General features: G+C 44.5%; 1 protein-coding gene across 1 annotated transcript in view; it reads right to left on the reverse strand.

Moving 5' to 3' along the window:
- Nucleotides 1-10,188: 10,188 nt before the first annotated feature.
- Nucleotides 10,189-17,537, reverse strand: part of TAFA5 (TAFA chemokine like family member 5) — a 213,129-nt gene continuing 205,780 nt past the window's right edge. Inside the window, exon 4 of the mRNA XM_060113140.1 lies at nt 10,189-10,261. Coding sequence (XP_059969123.1) covers nt 10,232-10,261 — 30 coding nt within the window. The 3' untranslated portion in view covers nt 10,189-10,231. The remainder of the gene's footprint in view (nt 10,262-17,537) is intronic.

The raw sequence follows: 17,537 nt of genomic DNA on the forward strand, positions 1-17,537 counted from the left end.
CCAGGACCTCAGAACGTGACTGTATGTGGAGATAGGCCTTTAAAGAGGTGATGATGGTAAAATGAGGTTACACAGGTGGCCCCTCATCCAATATGACTGGGGTCCTTATAAGAAGAGACCAGGATGCAGACACACACAGAGGGACAACCACGTGAGGACACGGGGAGAAGACAGCGTCTACAAGCCAAGGAGAGAGGCCTCAGGAGGAACCAGCCCTGCCCACACCTTGACCTTGGACTTCCAGCCTCCAGGATGTGAGGAAGTAAAGATCTGATGTTCAAGCCGCCCAGGCTGGGGTGTTTGTTACATAGCTCTAGGAAACTGATACATCTGCACCATCTCTCCCTTTCAAGCTCAGCCTGATTCTTAGGAAACTGTCTCCACAATGGTTCCAAAAATGGTCCATCCTTCCCATCTTCTTCTCTATCTTTCTCTTCCCCTCTCTTCCCCTCAAGTGTGTCCCCGGCCACCTTGTCGCAGTCATGGTTAGTTTTATGTGTCAGCTCAACCAGCCATGGGGGCCCTGACAGCTGACGGAATGCTAATCTGGGTGTGACTGCGTGGGCGGCTCTGGCAGAGATGGGCATTTGAACCAATGGACAGAGTAAAGCAGGTCCCCTCCCCTGTGTGTGTGTGTGTGTGTGTGTGTGTGTGTGTTGGGGGTGAGGGTGTCATCCACTCCCTCGAGACCGGGATAGCACAGAAAGGAGAGGAGGGGCAAACTCTGTCTCTGCGAGCTGAGACATCCATCTTCTCCTGCCCAGAGACATCGGGGACATCGGAGCTCCTGCTTCTAGGGCTTTGAGATTCACACTGGGACTAACCCTCCCATTCTCAGGCCTTCAGACTAGGGTGGGAGCTGCCCACTGGCTGTTCTGGGGCCCTAGCCTGCAAGAGGCACCTCTCGGGGCTTCTCAGCCTCCATCACCATGGGAGCTGATTCCTACAATAAATATCCTCTTCTGTTTATTGCCCTGTATCCCATTGGTTCTGTTTCTCTGATGACTCCTGACTGATATACCCCGAGAGGCCCAGGTAGAGTTTTGCCAGGAGGGGAAGGCATGGGTTCCAGCCTCTGCTGGAACCTCCCCACAGTCCCCTGACCCGGTGACACCCATGGCGCCCAGCCAGCTGCACGGCCTTCATGGGTCGGCAGCTCTCTCTGTGTCTCCTGTGCAAACAGGGAGCTGCCTGGGAGGCTGTTACTCGGATTAAACAAGATGAGGGTCCAGTCGACCACACCGCCCACAGCGGCCAGTGCCCTTCCTCCATCCCTTCCTCTCTCCCTCTCCTCTGGTGAGACCGGCCCCCTCTGGCATCTTGTGGGTAAGGAGGGAAGCCCGGGATGCCCTGCATCAGCTTGTGTCGGGGTGCACACCCTGCCCGTCCAATGGCAACAGCTCCAGGGGTGAGAGGAGGGAGACCCAGTGGGGCCAGGAGCATCACTGAGACAGACATTTGGCTGATGTTCAGTTAAGTTTCAAGAAAGTTGCTCAGAGAGTTTTGCAATATCCAAGGTTACAAGAAAATAAAGGCAAATGGCCCATTTTATGATTTTACATCAGCCTCCATCGCATAGTAAGTGGGCACCTCACCAGAGAGACAGATGGATAATGCCCCTGCATCCATGCTGTCCTGCCTTGGAGACCAGCTCCCTGTCCTTTGCCTTTCCTGGGCCCTTCATCGCTGGTGGGGGCTGGCGTCGGGAAACTGGTCAGTGAGAGCAAGGGCCTGGCTCAGGGAACAGGGAGCCGTCTTCGGGGCCTTCCCCACATGTGCATCAGCCCTCGCTCCCCGGCTCAGCTGTGCCGTCCCACCCTGGACCCCACCACCCAGTACCCTGCTTCTGCCCTGGTCTCCCCACGTCTGACGTCCCACAGCAGCCAGTGGGCCTGTGGACCCCAAGTCAGAGCTGCTGCTTCTCTGCTGAGAGCCCTGCCCTGATTCGGAGGAACAGCCAGAGTCCCCAGGGGTCCCCAGGCCGCAGGATGCAGCTCTGTGGCTCCCTGGCCTCGACCCCCCATCCCATGATCCCCACATCCCTCCATTCCATCTCCTGGCTATACTCGGGGGGCACGGAGGGCTCCCCTTCACAGAGGCCTCCATGTCGTGTCTGCCCTCCTCACACCGTATCCCCCAGGTCTCCTTCCCAAGCCCCTCAGGTCTTTGCATAAACAACCTCAACTCCCCCGGGAGGCCCTCCCCACCCCCTCATCTGCTCTGTTCCCCACACGCCTTTGCCATTTGACAGAAATGTCAGCCTCAGCGGGGAGTGGGCTCCGGTTCCTGCAATCGGGCTGCTTCCTCGGAGCCGAGGATATGGTGGACAGAGCAGTGCTGAGCTCTCACCTCTTGGGCGAGTTCTGGGAGGTTCTGCTTAGGGCCAGTCCCCTGGGACAAAACGACCTGGCTGTGAGTCACCATAACAGTGGGCTGACTTCTCTCATGATGCAGATGAAAACAAGGAGGAGGGGTAGAAGTGGGAATGTAGCCTCCTGCGTTCATTACTCTATAAAATCTAATTCTGGGAGGCGTAGCAAGCCAGGCCAGGCCCTCCCACTTCTGCAGACCTAGGGGAAGCCACACAGCGCACACCTTTGCCCAAGCACTCTCTGCAGGACACCTGCCCCCCTGACATGGGACAAAGAGGTGCCTGGGCTGGTTACACAGGCTTCCTTAAAACTCCTGACACCCCAAAGGGTCAAACAATTGGGGCGAACAAGGAAAAGCACAGTCTGCCATCTTTGCAGGAGATGGTTAGTCCAACACATGATTGAAGAAAGGAATTCTGTGCATGAGAAGCAACTTTGGAACCACCGACGTCCTGGGTGGAAGCTTAGTGTAAACCAACGTCAGACAATAGGCCACATGCATACCTGCACACACACACACACACACACACACACACACGCACCCTGCATTGCACAGAGCTTAACTCTGAGTCAGAGGGAGGAGATGAGGTACCAGCCAGGGGCACATAAGTGCATTCCTCACATTGTCTCTCTACCAATACCTGATCAGGAATGAGCCCTTCTTGTTGAAATAAAAATAAGCGTAAGAGGAAAAAATCGGAATGATGTAGAGGAGGAGATTAAAAATATACAGCAGAAAGACTTGACCAGGGAGCCGTTAATGAAAAATAGTATCCAGAAAAAAATAATATCTCACAGACCTAAAGGTCCTCATTTAAAAAAAAAAGTTTTAGTGAACCAGAAGCTTAGAGCCAAGACACAAGAGAACCATGAGGCAATGATAAAACAGAAAAAAAGAGATGAAAATAAATTGCTAGACTTAGAAGGGAATGCCAGAGGGCAACAAAGCTGTCACAGAAAAGTTCCCATTGGAAGCATCATGAGGACGGACAGCCATAGGCGGGGGTGGGGACATGCGGAAGCTTTGAACAAAATGAAAAATTTGGTTAAGTTTTCAAATACAAGAAAGAATGTGACAGCCATCAAAGAAAAAGATTTCTGCATATATATGATTGTTTGCTCTAAAGAAGAGGAGGTGAAATTCCTGGACTTGAAAGATAAAGAAATAATATTGTGAGAATCCACCTCTTCCCCCCAAACTTACTCAAATATTCGGGGGAGATGTTGGTCCATCTCAGGAATTTTCTGTCGGAACCTTCAGTGTCAGAAGAGCGTAGAGTGATGTTCATAAAGATTCACGGGAAGAAAATGCCACTCAATAGTTTTATACCCAGGTAAACTATTATTATTTGAGTACAAAACAAAAAGACAGATCTTTTCTCATATGTGAGAACACCTGTCACCTTCTTGAAGAATTTCCTAGAGGACGAAAGCCAGTCAGCTCCGAGCTTAATAAAAAAGCTATAACAAGTGAACTGGCAGGGAGCTCATTATGGAAACTCATAAATTTAATACTCAGGCTGAACCAAGGGTAGAAATGATGGTTATGGAGCAAGCAATAAATATTATAGACTATAACACTGTGGAAATAATGACATAACGAACTAAAGAGCAGGTGGGTGGGGAAGCATGCCAGGCGTTGGGTAAACAAGGATCTTATCCTTCTCAGTACAGGTCAACAGACATGGTTTAATGCTCATAAATCAAATAATTGAAGTATGATTCTATTAAAGTGTATAAAGTTGACTACCAAAATAAATAGGAATAATTGTGAAGCCAGAAGTGTTGCTAACTTATCTTGCCCGTCCGGCTCCCAAGTCCACTGGCTTGAAGTTGAATTTGGTCAATAGGGAGACCCAACAAGAGAGCAAGGAGAACGGACTCAGGGGTTTTCTTCCTCGGTGTCCTCCCCCAGGTCCCTTGGAGCTGCTGTGTCCTTTGACAGAAGGTCGCTGTTCCCTCCACGTGGCCGGCATTACCCACATTACAGGAAACTCCATCCACATTCCGGCAAACTCTCCTTCTCCTGGTGCCTTGGGGTGTAGAGTTGACTCTTCCTACATGAAGGGTACACCCACAGCCTGCTTTCAGGAGAAAGAAAAGAGATGGAAAAACAGTAAATAAATTCAGATAAGGCAGAAAAAACAGCACAACACCAAGCTGTACACACATGAAAATATTCCAATATAATTAAGTATAGGGAATGAAGGATTTAAGAAAAGCAGTCATATGACAAACACAAGAGACATGCCTACAACATAAGGAGACACTTTGCAAGCAAAGGAAGGGACGAAGCCTTGGAAGCAGATGAAACGACATTGTCTTGGAGCAGCTAATGTTAAACGTGGAGTATGAGTTACTGGAGACAAGGAGGGTGACTAGATGATGAAAAGTCAGATTCATCAGGGGAACATTCAAAAGTCCAAATACGTATGCACATAGCATAGCTCTAAATCTTAGCATGCCGAAGTTAATAAAACTGCAAGCAGAAACAGACAAATCCACCACCAATCTGGAAGATTGTAATAGAGCTTTCAAAGGGAATCAAGAAAGCAAAACTATTTATAAGTATATGAAAGATTGAAACAACACAATTAACAAATAGATCACATGAAAATACAGACTGTAGAAGTCTACACCTCAAAATTGCAGGATCGACTTTCTAAGTATACGCAGAAGACTTATGGAAATTGACCTGGATTAGACTATAAGTCAAATCTCAATGCGTTTCAATACCAAAACCAATTTTACCATGAAACAAAATATACTTTGTGAACATAATTATATTGCAAATCAATGACAAGAAAATAACTTAAAAACCCATACCTTTAGAATGGTTAAGCAAACTGGCCCACCCACACCATGGGATAGGAGTCAGCAATGAGATAAACTAACTGTGCCCTTGCATGCAGCTCCAGGGAATTATGTGGGGCAGAGACACAATGCCCAAGGCTACATGGTGTGTGATTCTCCTTATATAACATTTTTAAATGACAAAGCTTTAGGAATGGAAGATGGATTAGTGTTTGCCAGAGGGTGGGGGTGGGGTGGTGAGAGGGTGATGGGTGTGGGAACTGTTTGGTATCGTAACTGCTGTTGGATTCATGGGGATAACATTGTACAGAACTTAATGCACGCACAGAAACATACATACACCTGCCTCACCACACACACACACACACACACACACACACACACACGCACGAGTCCAAGTAAAAACGAGGCAATCTGAATAAGATCAGTGAATTGTGCCACTTCAGTGTAATACCGTACTATAATTTTATGTGATGTTTGATTGGGGAAAACAGGGTGAAATGTGCATGGGATTCTCTCTATATTATTTCTTATACCTGCATGTGAATCTCCAATTATCTCAATAAAACTTTCAATTAGAAAACCTGTATACTAAAAAACTTTAAAATTAGTTGGGGTTTAAAGAATAAATAGTAATCTTAACTATACTACAGTTATTTCTAAATAATAAAAAAATTCTATGCATCAAAACATGTTGGACACAGCTGATGCAAAACTAGAGAAAAGTTTACATCCTTAAATACTTTAATTTGGGAAGAAGAATGACTGAAAATAAAGGGCTTGGCAGGTAAGTTAAGAAGTGAGGAAAAATAAGAAAAACAAAAACAATAATGTAAATACCAAAAGATTAGAATGAAGGTAATAAAAAGAAAAGAGTAGAAATTAATAAAATTGAAACCAAGCTGAAACTAGTGAACACCCCCAAAACTGAAAGTTAGACTTTGGTGGGGAAATAAAAATGATTAAGATTGACAACCTCCAAGAAATTTGTCTAGAAAAAACTTCCAAAAACTAAAAGTTCATTGCACTTTGAGGACAAATAAACCAATATTAGGGATGTAAAAGAGGACTGTAACTATAAATCTATCATGGTCATATTATCTCCAAAGATAAGACAATTTCTAGATTAAGATTTTGTAAGTTCCCCAAAACTCCATTAATAAAAGAGATAATTTTTTTTAACCTGAAAATCTTTTCAGAAGTTCTAAAAAGATGGAAGGGGGGAGGAATAAAAATTTTGAAGCTGAGAAAAAAAACGGTGAAAAATAGCTAATAGAGTGAGTCTGAGAAATCTGAATTCCAAGCAGCAAGCAGGAATATGGAGAACAAAACTGATTTATCCTAGAGAATTCAAAAGGAATGAGGGAGGGAGGGAGGAAAGGAGGGAGGGAGGGAAGGAGGGAAGGAGGGAGGGAGGGAAAAAAGATGCCCAGGACCTGGCAGCAACAGCCTCAACAGCTGTTGGAGAGTGAGTGTGTTTCTAGCTTTTCTCCCCGACCTCACATACCCTCCTCTACCCCTGCTGGAGTCTGGAGATGTATTTTCTACATTTGGCAAAACTGAGATGTGGGTACCATATGCAAAAGACTAAGACATAACCTGGCAGGCAAACCTCACCTTTTAGGCGAGAAACAAGAAGTTTCCAACCAAAAAGAAAACACCTAGTGTCTCCAAGGTGAGGAGTTCCCACAAAAGGACCCATCCAAATGTCCTCATAGCAAAGTTCAAAGTGAGCTGACCCATATAAAGCTTGCAAACATACTCCACCATGAGCCATTGGCTCAGGATTGTCAAGTATAGGGAAAGTTTCCAACGTGGGAGATAGAGGCCAGAGCTACAAACAGGGCAGTGCCACTTGGAGGGAAAAGGGGCTTTTCAGAGAGCAGAAACTTTCCCAAAAGTCATTGAATACCCCAGAGAAATAAGAAAAATATAGCAATAATAAAAAAGAACAAGATGTTATCTATAACACAACAGGAAATTCAGAGAACAATAACAAAGTAGCGACTGGAAATTAAAAACATGGCGATCAAAATGAAAAACTCTATAGAAAGTCTGCAAGATAAAATTGAAGCAATCTCATAGTGAGACAATCTTACAAAAAGTTAGCAGAGCTAAAGGTGAAGTGATGAAAAACAGAGAAATAAAATTAGAAGACCAGTTCAGAAGGCCCAACACCCAAATAATAGATGTTGTAGAAGAGAGAACTAAAAAAAATAAATAAATAGCAGAGATTAAATCATCAAAAAAATCAAGAAAATTTCTCAGAAATAAAGGGCTGATGGGTTAAAAAAAACCCTGTAAACATCTAGAACAGGAATGAAAATAGATGCACACCAAGGCTCCTCATTGTGAAACTGTACAACAGAATAGAGACTATGCTATAATCTTGCTTGTAGAAAAATTTGGCTAAAAGGATGGAGAATCAACAAGGCTTTGGGTTTCTCAGTAGCAACAGAGGAATCCAGAAGACAGTGATGTGCTTCCTTCAAGTCAGAAGGAAAATGGTTTCCAACCAAAATTCTTTACCCAGCCAAACCCTTCGATATGTTTTAATATTCAACAACAAAGTAAAATATGTAGAATAAAATAAAAACCACTTTTGATAGGTAGGGTCCAAAAACGTTGCTTCCCTTGAACTCCTTCTCAAGAAGCTCGGGAGGCTGTGCCCACCCAGCTGAGAGCAGGAGCCCACAAAGGGGGCTCAGGACACTGGAGATGTGCTTCAGGGGGCAGGACCACCACCCTCAGGAGGCTGGTGGAGGCCCCTCTGTGGACAGCAGTCCACAGGACGCAGAGGTTACCCCACCCAGATTGGAGTGCATCCCCACCGATGCATGTGGAGGTTAACCCGGGGCCTCACCCTCACTGCATCAGCTGTTTGACCCAAGCTCTGTGCACCGGAGGTGCTGGCCAGGGTTCTTCTCTGTGCCTTACCTTGGCTGTGTGCTCCTCTCCATGCCGGGATCCTGGGCCGGCTGAGGGCGTGCATCACACCGCACAGATGGGGCTGCTGTAATCCCAGGAACTGGAGGAGGAAGTGCAGAGAGAACAGCCCAGCTCCCAGTCCACACGACAGTCCCTGAAGTGGCCCCAGCCAGGGTGAGCCCTTGGGTCCCCGCCTCACGCATGACCTGCTCAGGGAATTCTGCAGGAGGCTCCTGTAAACTCTCCAAGATGCTGAAACCAGGCTTCCCCACACACTCTCTTGAGCTTCTTTTCTGTGGGTGCCTTCCCTAGGTGGTGGCCACAGTACTCTGACCTCATAAAGCTTGTTTTGTGTCTATTACTCCCACTGTAAACCCAATGATAGAATGTAAGGATGCATTCTTAAGACTATCAACTCTTAAAAATGTGAGAATATGATTTTCACAAAGTCAAGTAGATGATTACTCTGAGGAGAGGGTGGTAGAGGGTGAAGTTGTGAGGGCTTCAACAGGGCTGGTGAGGCTCTGACTCTTCACAGAGATGCTGGAAGGATGTGTGTTTCGTGTGTTACTATTGTTGGAACTGTTCACGTGCATCATTGAATGCACGATGCATTTCATAGTAAAGATATCAAAGATGAGAGAACTCTATAAACAAATTTGTCCTGATAAATGTGCAAATTTAAGTAAACTTGAAAAGTGCCTGGAAAAGTATAACTTCCAAAAAAATGACCCCAAAAGAAATAGCAAGCCTAAATAGACCTACTGGATCAGTATTATAAAGGCCACCCATGCTATATTTTCAATTTTAAAAGAGGTACGGGGCTTCCCTGGTGGCGCAGTGGTTGAGAGTCCGCCTGCCGATGCAGGGGACACGGGTTCGTGCCCCGGTCCGGGAAGATCCCACATGCCGCGGAGTGGCTGGGCCCGTGAGCCATAGCCGCTGAGCCTGTGCATCCGGAGCCTGTGCTCCACAACAGGAGAGGCCACAGCAGTGAGAGACCCGCGTACCACAAAAAAAAAAAAAAAAAAAAAAAAAGAGGTACGGATAGTTTTATGGGTGACTTCTACCAAATAGTCAATGAACAGATCATTCCAATTTCATAAAAACTTTCCACACAATAAAAAATGAAAAGACTTATTTTATGAGATGAGTATAATCTTGATCCCAAGCCAGTCAAGGACACTATAAGAAAAGAAAAGTGTAGGTCAATATAATTCATGAGCATAGATCTAAAAATCCATCAAAATATTAACAATTCAAAGGCAGTAATCCATTAAAAATTATTCATGATCAAATTGGGTTTTCTTAGAAGTAAAAGGATGCATTAATACCACATGTATAATTCACCACTTAAAAAACATACAATTATTCGGGCTTCCCTGGTGGCAGGGCTTCCCTGGTGGCGCAGTGGTTGAGAGTCCGCCTGCTGATGCAGGGGACACGGGTTCGTGCCCCGGTCCAGGAAGATCCCACATGCTGCGGAGCGGCTGGGCCCGTGAGCCATGGCCGCTGGGCCTGCACATCCGGAGCCTGTGCTCTGCAACGGGAGAGGCCACAACAGTGAGAAGCCCATGTACCGCAAAAACAAACAAACAAACAAACCCATACAATTATTCAAATAGAGGCAAGAAAGTGCATTAAAAAAAATTAACTCCATTATTGATAAAAAACTATGAATAGGAGAGTACTTCCTTAAGTTGATACAGGTTATCTATGAAAAATGACCACAAGCATCATACTTCAGTATAAAGCTTCCGGACACACTCTCTTTAAAATCTGGGACAAGTTAAGGATACTTTGATTTGGCAGAATAAGACAAGATAAATAGTAAAAGATATAAAGATTAAAAAGGAAAAATTTGACACTATTGCCAGATAATTTTGTGGTATCAACAGACATATTATTCAAAATAATAAGTGTAAAAACAAAAGGAATAAAGCCTTAATACATAAAAATCTGTCAAGCAGAAAATAATGCAATGATAGTAAAAGACAATCAAAAGATCTAAATAAATGAATAGATTTGTTATGTTCACTTACGTAAAGTCTCAATACCTGAAAAATGTCCGTCTTCCCACATTATTCCATAAATTCAGTACACATCGCATCAAAATTCTAATAAGATTTTTGGTAGAGCTCGACAAACTGAAATTAAAACGTATATGTTTAGATATGTGGTATTTATAAACAGTTGATATTTACAAGATACAAATGCAACATTTACCAGATACACATTTATTCGAATTAATATAGTACACTCACCATGATAGATCATACAATGGGCCATAAAACAAGGCTCAATAAGTTTAAAAGGGTTGAAATCATACAGAATACTTTCTTTGGCCACAATGAAACTAATTTAGACATCAGTAACACTAAAATATCTAGAAAATCCCCAAATATTTAGAAGTTAAATAAGACATTTCTGAACAATCCATGGATCGAAAAGAAACAACCAAGCAAATTAGAGAAATACTTTGAACAGGACGATAATGAAAATACAACAGACCCAAGTGTGTGCGATGCAACAGAACCAATGCCTGGACGGAGATTTACAGCTTTAAATGTTTAGGTTAGAAACGAAGAAAACCTAAAATGAGACATGCAGACTTTCATGTTAATAAGGCAGAGAACAGGAGGAGAGTAAGCCCAGAGCAGGAGGAAGAAAATGAGAAAGACAAGAGCACAGATCAATGGAGCAGAAAACAGACTGGGTAGGCAAGGAGGGACCAGAGGGTGCTTTGGGGCTGGTGGGCATCTTCTTTATCTTGACTGTGGGCATTAGGAGCTGAATTGTGCCCCCTCAAAATTCCTATGTTGAAGCCCCAACCTCCAATGCGATGGTACTTTGGGAGGTATTTAGGGTTGGATGAGGTCATGAGGGTGGGGCCCTTGTCCTCTGGGATTGGCGCCCTTAGGAAGAGACACCAGAGTGTTCTTTCCCTGTCTCCCTGTCTCTCTATACCTGTCTCTCCCTCCCTGTCTCTCCCTCTTTCCCTCCCTCGCTCCCTCCTTCCTTCTCTCCACCGCATGAGTTCACAGTGAGGGGCAGGCGACCACCTGTAACCCCAGAGGAGAGCCCTCCCCAGGAACCCAATCAACCAGCACCTTGATCTTGGACTTTCCAGCTTCCAGGACTGTGAGAAATAAATCCCCCTTATTAAAGCCACTCTGTCTGTGGTACGTTGTTACAGCAGCCAGAGAAGACTAAGACAGTGGTGATGGTTTCAAGGGTGTGTGTACATGTCAGAATTCTGATGTGTTTGACAATAGTGTGCTTTAAATATGTGCGGTTAATTACACCTCAATCGTAATTCTGTAAAGCCGCTTTTTTAAAATCAAGCTCTTGGTTTCATTGCTTTTATTACTTATTCACTTCTTACTTCACTGATATCTGCTCTTATCTGTGTTATTTCCTTCCTCTTACTTACATTGGGTTTACTCTGCTCCTTTTTCTAGTTCTTAAGGAGGAAGCTTAGGTCAATCACTTCAGACTGTTTTCCCTTCCTAATGTAAGCTTCTAAAGCACTGCACTAGCTACATTGAAGAGATTTTCACTATAATGTGTTTTCTCATTCAAGTCAAAATATTTAAGTTAATTTTATTAAATCTGTAAAATTTAAATTTCTTTTTTTTTTCTTTTCTTCTTGCCTCATGAATTGTTTAGAAGGTATTTGCAAATATTTGGGAATTTTCCAGATATCGTTTTCTGGTTGATTTCTAATTTAATTCAGTTGTGGTCAGAGAACATATATTATATGATTTTCATTCCTTGAAACTTTTTGAGATTTGCTTTTTGTCCAGCACTTGGTCTGTCTTGGTTCATCTTCCATGTGTCTTGAAAAGAGTGGGTGCAAAATTAATTCTCTAGTATGGCTAAAATTAATAAAGACTGATCAGATAGGTATGGCCACTTTTGAATAGAGTTTAGCAATTTAAGAAGATATAAGCACGCAGCCCTACCATGGGTTCCAGCACTACTTGGGGTCCACTCTTGTTTGGTGGAATATTCTAGAAATGTAATTAGGTATTGGCTGATCTTGTCTGGGTCCTCCATGGACTTACTGATTTTGTCTCTGTTTTATAAGTTACTGATGGTGGAGTAATGGAATCTTCATTTCTAATGGTTATGGTCTCTGATTTTCCTTTTAGTGCTGTCTATTTGGTTTCATGTGCTTTGCATTTATTTTCAGGCACATATACATCTATTATTCTTTTATTTTCCTTCTATATTGCTATATTTTCCTGCTATATTGACACTTTATTATTATTAAATGTTCCTTTTTGTGGTACTATTCCTTGTCAGAAAGTCCATCTCGACTATTATTACCAACATATCCCCTCTCAATATCTCATGCCTATTGTCTGCATGGTATATGTTGTCCATTCTTTTACTGTGTGTGTCTTTGTGTTAGGGTTTGTCTGGGTAAAGCACATATTTTGTTTTGATACTTTATCCCACCTGCCAACTCTTGACTTTTGATTGGAGTTTCTTCTATTTGTATTTAATATAACTGTTGAGGTGCTTGGATTTGGGGGCCACCTCACTTTTTCTTTTCCATGCTCTAATCTCATGTTTGTTTCTATAGCCTCTCTTTCCTGCCTACTCTGGGGTCATCACATATTTTTAGCATACCACTTCAATTCCACTTTCAGCTTTCTAGGTAAAACTGCATTATTTCTAGAGGTTTCACTATGTTATCACACTCAATTTAAGGTTAATATTAAGTGATTTCTGAAAAAAAATAGGAACCTCACCATATTTTCTGTTTGTACCACAATCTTTGGGCTATATGCCTTTATACAGAGATAAATAAAACCTCTGTACATTTTAAACCCAATAATATGTATTCTAAAGAAATTATGAGATTGTGTACACACTTATACTTGTTTTTATTTATAGAATATTTTAGCATTTCTTGCACTGCAGTACTACTACTGGCAGGGAATTTTCTCAGCTTTGTTTTACTGGAAATGTCTTTATTTCACATTCTATTTTGAGGAATAGTTTTTCTGGAAATAGAATCTTTAGTTGGCAGACATTTTTTCCCTTGGACACTTCAGATTGTCTCTGCAGTGTCTGGTGTCTCTCTCTCTCTCTTTTTTTTTTTTAATTGAAGTATAGTTGATTTACAATGTTGTGTTAGTTTTGAAGTATACAGCAAATTGAGTCAATTGTATATATATATATGGGGGGGGGTTCAGATTATTTTCCCTTATAGGTTATTATAAAATATTGAGTATAGTTCCCTGTGCTATACAGTAGGTCCTTGTAGGTTATCTATTTTATATATAGTAGTGTGTGTATATTAATCCCAAACTCCTAATTTATTCCTCCCCCCTTTTCCCTTTGGTAACCATAAGTTTGTTTTCTATGTCTGTGGATCTATTTCTGTTTTGTAAATAAGTTCATTTGTACCACTTTTTGTATTGCACCTATAAGCAATATCATAGGATCTTTGTCTGTGTCTGACTTACTTCACTTAGTATGATCATCTCTAGGTGCATCCATGATGCTGCCAATGGCATTATTTCATTCTTTTTCATGGCTGAGTAGTATTCCATTGTATGTATGTACCACAATTTCTTTATCCATTCCTCTGTCGATGGTCTCACTGGTTCCTGTTGGGACATCAGCCATTAGTCCCATCACTGTACCCTCCATGAAATGCGTCATTTTCTCTTGCTGTTTTCAAGGATGTCTCTTTGTCTTTGTCTTTCAGAGGTTTGAATACCATATGCCTTGTTGTGGTTTCTTGTGTTTATTCCACTTTGGGTTCTTGATTTGATGGATCTGTATGTTAATGTTTTCACCAGGTTTGGGGAGTCTTGGCCATTGTTCCTACAAATACTGTTTCTACTCCACATTTTCTCTTCTCTCATTCTAGGAACCTAATTTTCACTGATACTGGGCAGGTTCATATTGTCCCAAAAGGTCTCTGAAGCTTTTACAACTTTCTTCCATCATTTCTGTCCATTTTTCAGGTTGGGTCATTTTGCTGGTCTCTCTTCAGACTCACCAGCTTTCTCCTCTGCTGGCTGCAGTCTTCTGTTGAGCCCATCTGGTCAATTTTTTCAATTTATTTCCTGATGTTGTACTTTCCTCCTGTAGAACTGCTATTCTGTTGTCTTAATTTCTTTGTTGAAATTCTCCATCTATTTACTCATTAATACTACATTGTCTTTTAATTATTTGGACATCTTTATAAGAGTTACTTGGAAGTCTTGCTAAATCCAACAGCAGGGCTGGCTCCCATTGGTTTCTACGTCTGAATTTTTTCCTGAGTACACATCACACATTCCTGCTCCTTTGCATGCCTGATAAATCTTGGTGGAAAGCTTGTTGTAAGTAGTATGTTGTGGGCACTCTGAAATGTCTGCTGTTTTTCTGAGGGTTGTCGGTTTTTGTTACAGTTGGCAATTATTTTGCCTGCCCTCAGAAACTGAGAAATCTGTCTTCCCCTAAGTGTGGAGCAGCTGATGTTTCTGCTTAGGGCTTTGTTTTGTGTTGTTTTGGTTTGCAGCTGTGCTTATTTTTCTCCTGACTCCACGTGTGCATCCTGCACCTATGTGGCCTAGTGCTCACCTGAGGATTTGGGCAGAGTTCATACTCAGGTTTGGGGGCTTGCCCGCTTTCTGGGTCTCTGGTGTCTGTCTACTTTGGCCACCCCGTGTTCCTCCTTCTGACACCTCAAGCCGGAGACGCTCCTCTCTCGGTGGCCTGGACCGTGAAGGTTGGGGAACGTCGTCGGTCAAAGTCATGGCTTTCCTAAACACATCATCACAAATAATGTCTCCAGTTTCTGCCCCACGGTCCTGTGTTGCGTAGTGGTCAGCCAGGGGCTCGGGCAAACCTGATGCTCAGCTCTGGATCTGGACCCATTGGTGCCCTTTGCTCACAAAGGTCCTCCTTACATTCCCTGCTTCCCTGCTGTCCCGAGCCATGTCACCTGCTGCATCACACACCAAAGCTGTGTTTTCTATCACCAAACCTGGGGTTTGGGGAGCAGCCCCAGGAAGAAAGCCACAAAAATGCAGTTCCTACCTGATCAGCAGCATTCTTTCAAAACTAAATTCTTCCTCATTTCCTCTTGCCTTTATTCAGTGCTTTCAGAGGGCTGTGCTGGGGAACTGAATTCACGTTGTGTAGCTGTTTTCTTGGGAAGAGTTGCCGAACCTCACCGTCCTACCATTACCAGCATCCCACCTCCCATAGTCCTTGTTCCTTCCTGAACCTCCAAGCTTCCACCTGGGGTACTTTCCTTCCTGTCTCACCCTTCAGTATTTCCTGGAGTAAGAGTCTTTTAGCAGTGCATTCTCTCAGTTTTCATTTTTCTTCAAGCATCTTTATTTTGCCATCGTTTTCAAAGTGTACCTCTGCTAGACATAGAATTCTAAGTTGGAATGGTTGACTTTTCTCCCCCAGAACTCCCAAAGTAACCCACTGCTGTCTGCTTTGCACAGTCTCATTCATCCATGGCCCTCGTGCGTCCAGCACAGGTTCTGTCTGATGTTTCCTCTGCTGATCTCGGCTGGTTTCACGACGGTTGTCAGCTGGGCTTGGATGTGGCCTCATGTGTTATTTCGTCTTCCTGTGGCATCGTCTAGACTGGGTCACATGGTAATAGGATGGGACAGCATCAAGAGTGGGAAAACTCTAAGAAGCCCGTGCCTTTTAAAAGTTTGCCTGCATCCCATGTGCTGTTGTTTGATTGGCCAAAGGGTGTCACATGACCAAGCTCAGCATCAGTGTGGGGACATGGGGCTGTGAGCCAAGGTGGCTGTCATGGCAACGATCCACCATGGTGGCCCCATGATTCCCATCCCCAAGGTCTCCTTCCTTTAGGGCTCCAGCTCATGGTCTGGGGTCACTCTCTGTCCCCTAGTGTGCCTGGTTGATTGTTCATCTGCATGTGTCCAGGGCAGGACATGCTGTACGGCTCCACTCTTGATGCTAACGGCTGTGATGCATGTGCCATGGAACCTTCCAGAACCCATAAGCTGGCTGGGAAACTTAAGTACAGAGGAGTCAATCCACGTTGCTCACAGGGCTACCTCTCCTTCACCCAGGGCCTGGCCAGGGACTGTTGTACCCTCCCTTGGAGCCTCAGCTGACTGTCCCCTCGTCTTTCAAATAGGACCTTCAGAAACATCCCAGCAGGCCACCCTCACATCCACACTGAGAGCCCCCAAGGCCCTGAGTGTGGACACTCAGTTTATTCCACACACATTTGAACGTTCACTTAACAGGTGTGGTGAGAGCTGACGGTCACCAGGCTCTGGAGACGCCAGAAAAGATGCAGCCCGTTCCCAAGGGTCTTTATGTCGAGGAGACTGTGGAGACGCACATGACCCTTGGGCTGGGCAGAGAGCGGGGGGCGGGGGAGGACCCTTGAGGAGTTCACGTTTCAAGATGGGAAGAATCTTATTCCCTGAAAAGCCAAAAATGGAATCTGATCAGGAGAGAAAAGGCAGAGTTTAAAGAGGGCGTCAATCTGAGACACATGAGGGGAAGCGGGTAAGGAAGCTGACACATGTGGGGCTGTAGGCAGCTTCCCTTCACGGGGGCTCTGTGTCCTGAGGCTCAGCTGAGGCTGTGTTCTGGCCTTGAAGCTGTCTCCACGCCTCTCCTGCTTCTTGTTCAGATGCTCCGGTGTGGCTTTGAACCCACAGGATGCAGGTTGACCCACATAGTCTCTGTGCTCTGCATACCTGCACCAGGGAGTGGGTCCTCAGCCTTGGGTGCTCGGGGGGTCTGTGGCCACCCTGATGGTCACAGGCCCAACACCCAGCTGGTGATCTGCTTGGGCCTGTCTCTTGGTGGCTGGGAGGATGGTCTTCTCTTAGAATTCCTCGAGCAGGCAGGTTGCCATTCACTTTATGAAGAAGCAAAGGGTTGAACAGAGCCCAGGAGATGATGCTTTGAACAGGCATCTTGTTTCTGCCAGATTGTGCTGGGTGTCTACAGCACAGTGCGTGGTGGTGATGCTGGGGGTGTGGCCATGGAAGGTCCGCCATGTGTCCTGTCTGTGCTCTGCGGGGGTGAGGAAGCGACCAGGGTCCGTGCCCCGAAGAAGTCAGACATCAAGTCATGCCTTGCATGTCACCATAGGACAGGACATCACTCAGGACCCGGTCTGGAGGCCGTGCCATGAGCCTCAGAGAAGCAGAGTGCAGGTCTAGACCGGATTCTCAAAAAGCTTGAGTGAGTGGGAAGGAAAGCAAAGCAGAGACCCAAATTTCGAATTGCAACCAATCCTAAAAGAAGGCTATTCTGGGTTCAAGGCTTTGTCTCAATCAGATGAGGACAACTTATGTCGTGATGGGCCCTGACCCCCGCATCGAGCAGCGGGCTCCCCGCCCCTCCCCACGCTGACCCTGATGGAGATGACACTTACCCATCTGCTTGGTTGGGGGCTGC

Source organism: Mesoplodon densirostris, chromosome 11 (assembly GCF_025265405.1).
Source record: "Mesoplodon densirostris isolate mMesDen1 chromosome 11, mMesDen1 primary haplotype, whole genome shotgun sequence".
In the NCBI taxonomy this organism is placed as follows: domain Eukaryota; kingdom Metazoa; phylum Chordata; class Mammalia; order Artiodactyla; family Ziphiidae; genus Mesoplodon; species Mesoplodon densirostris.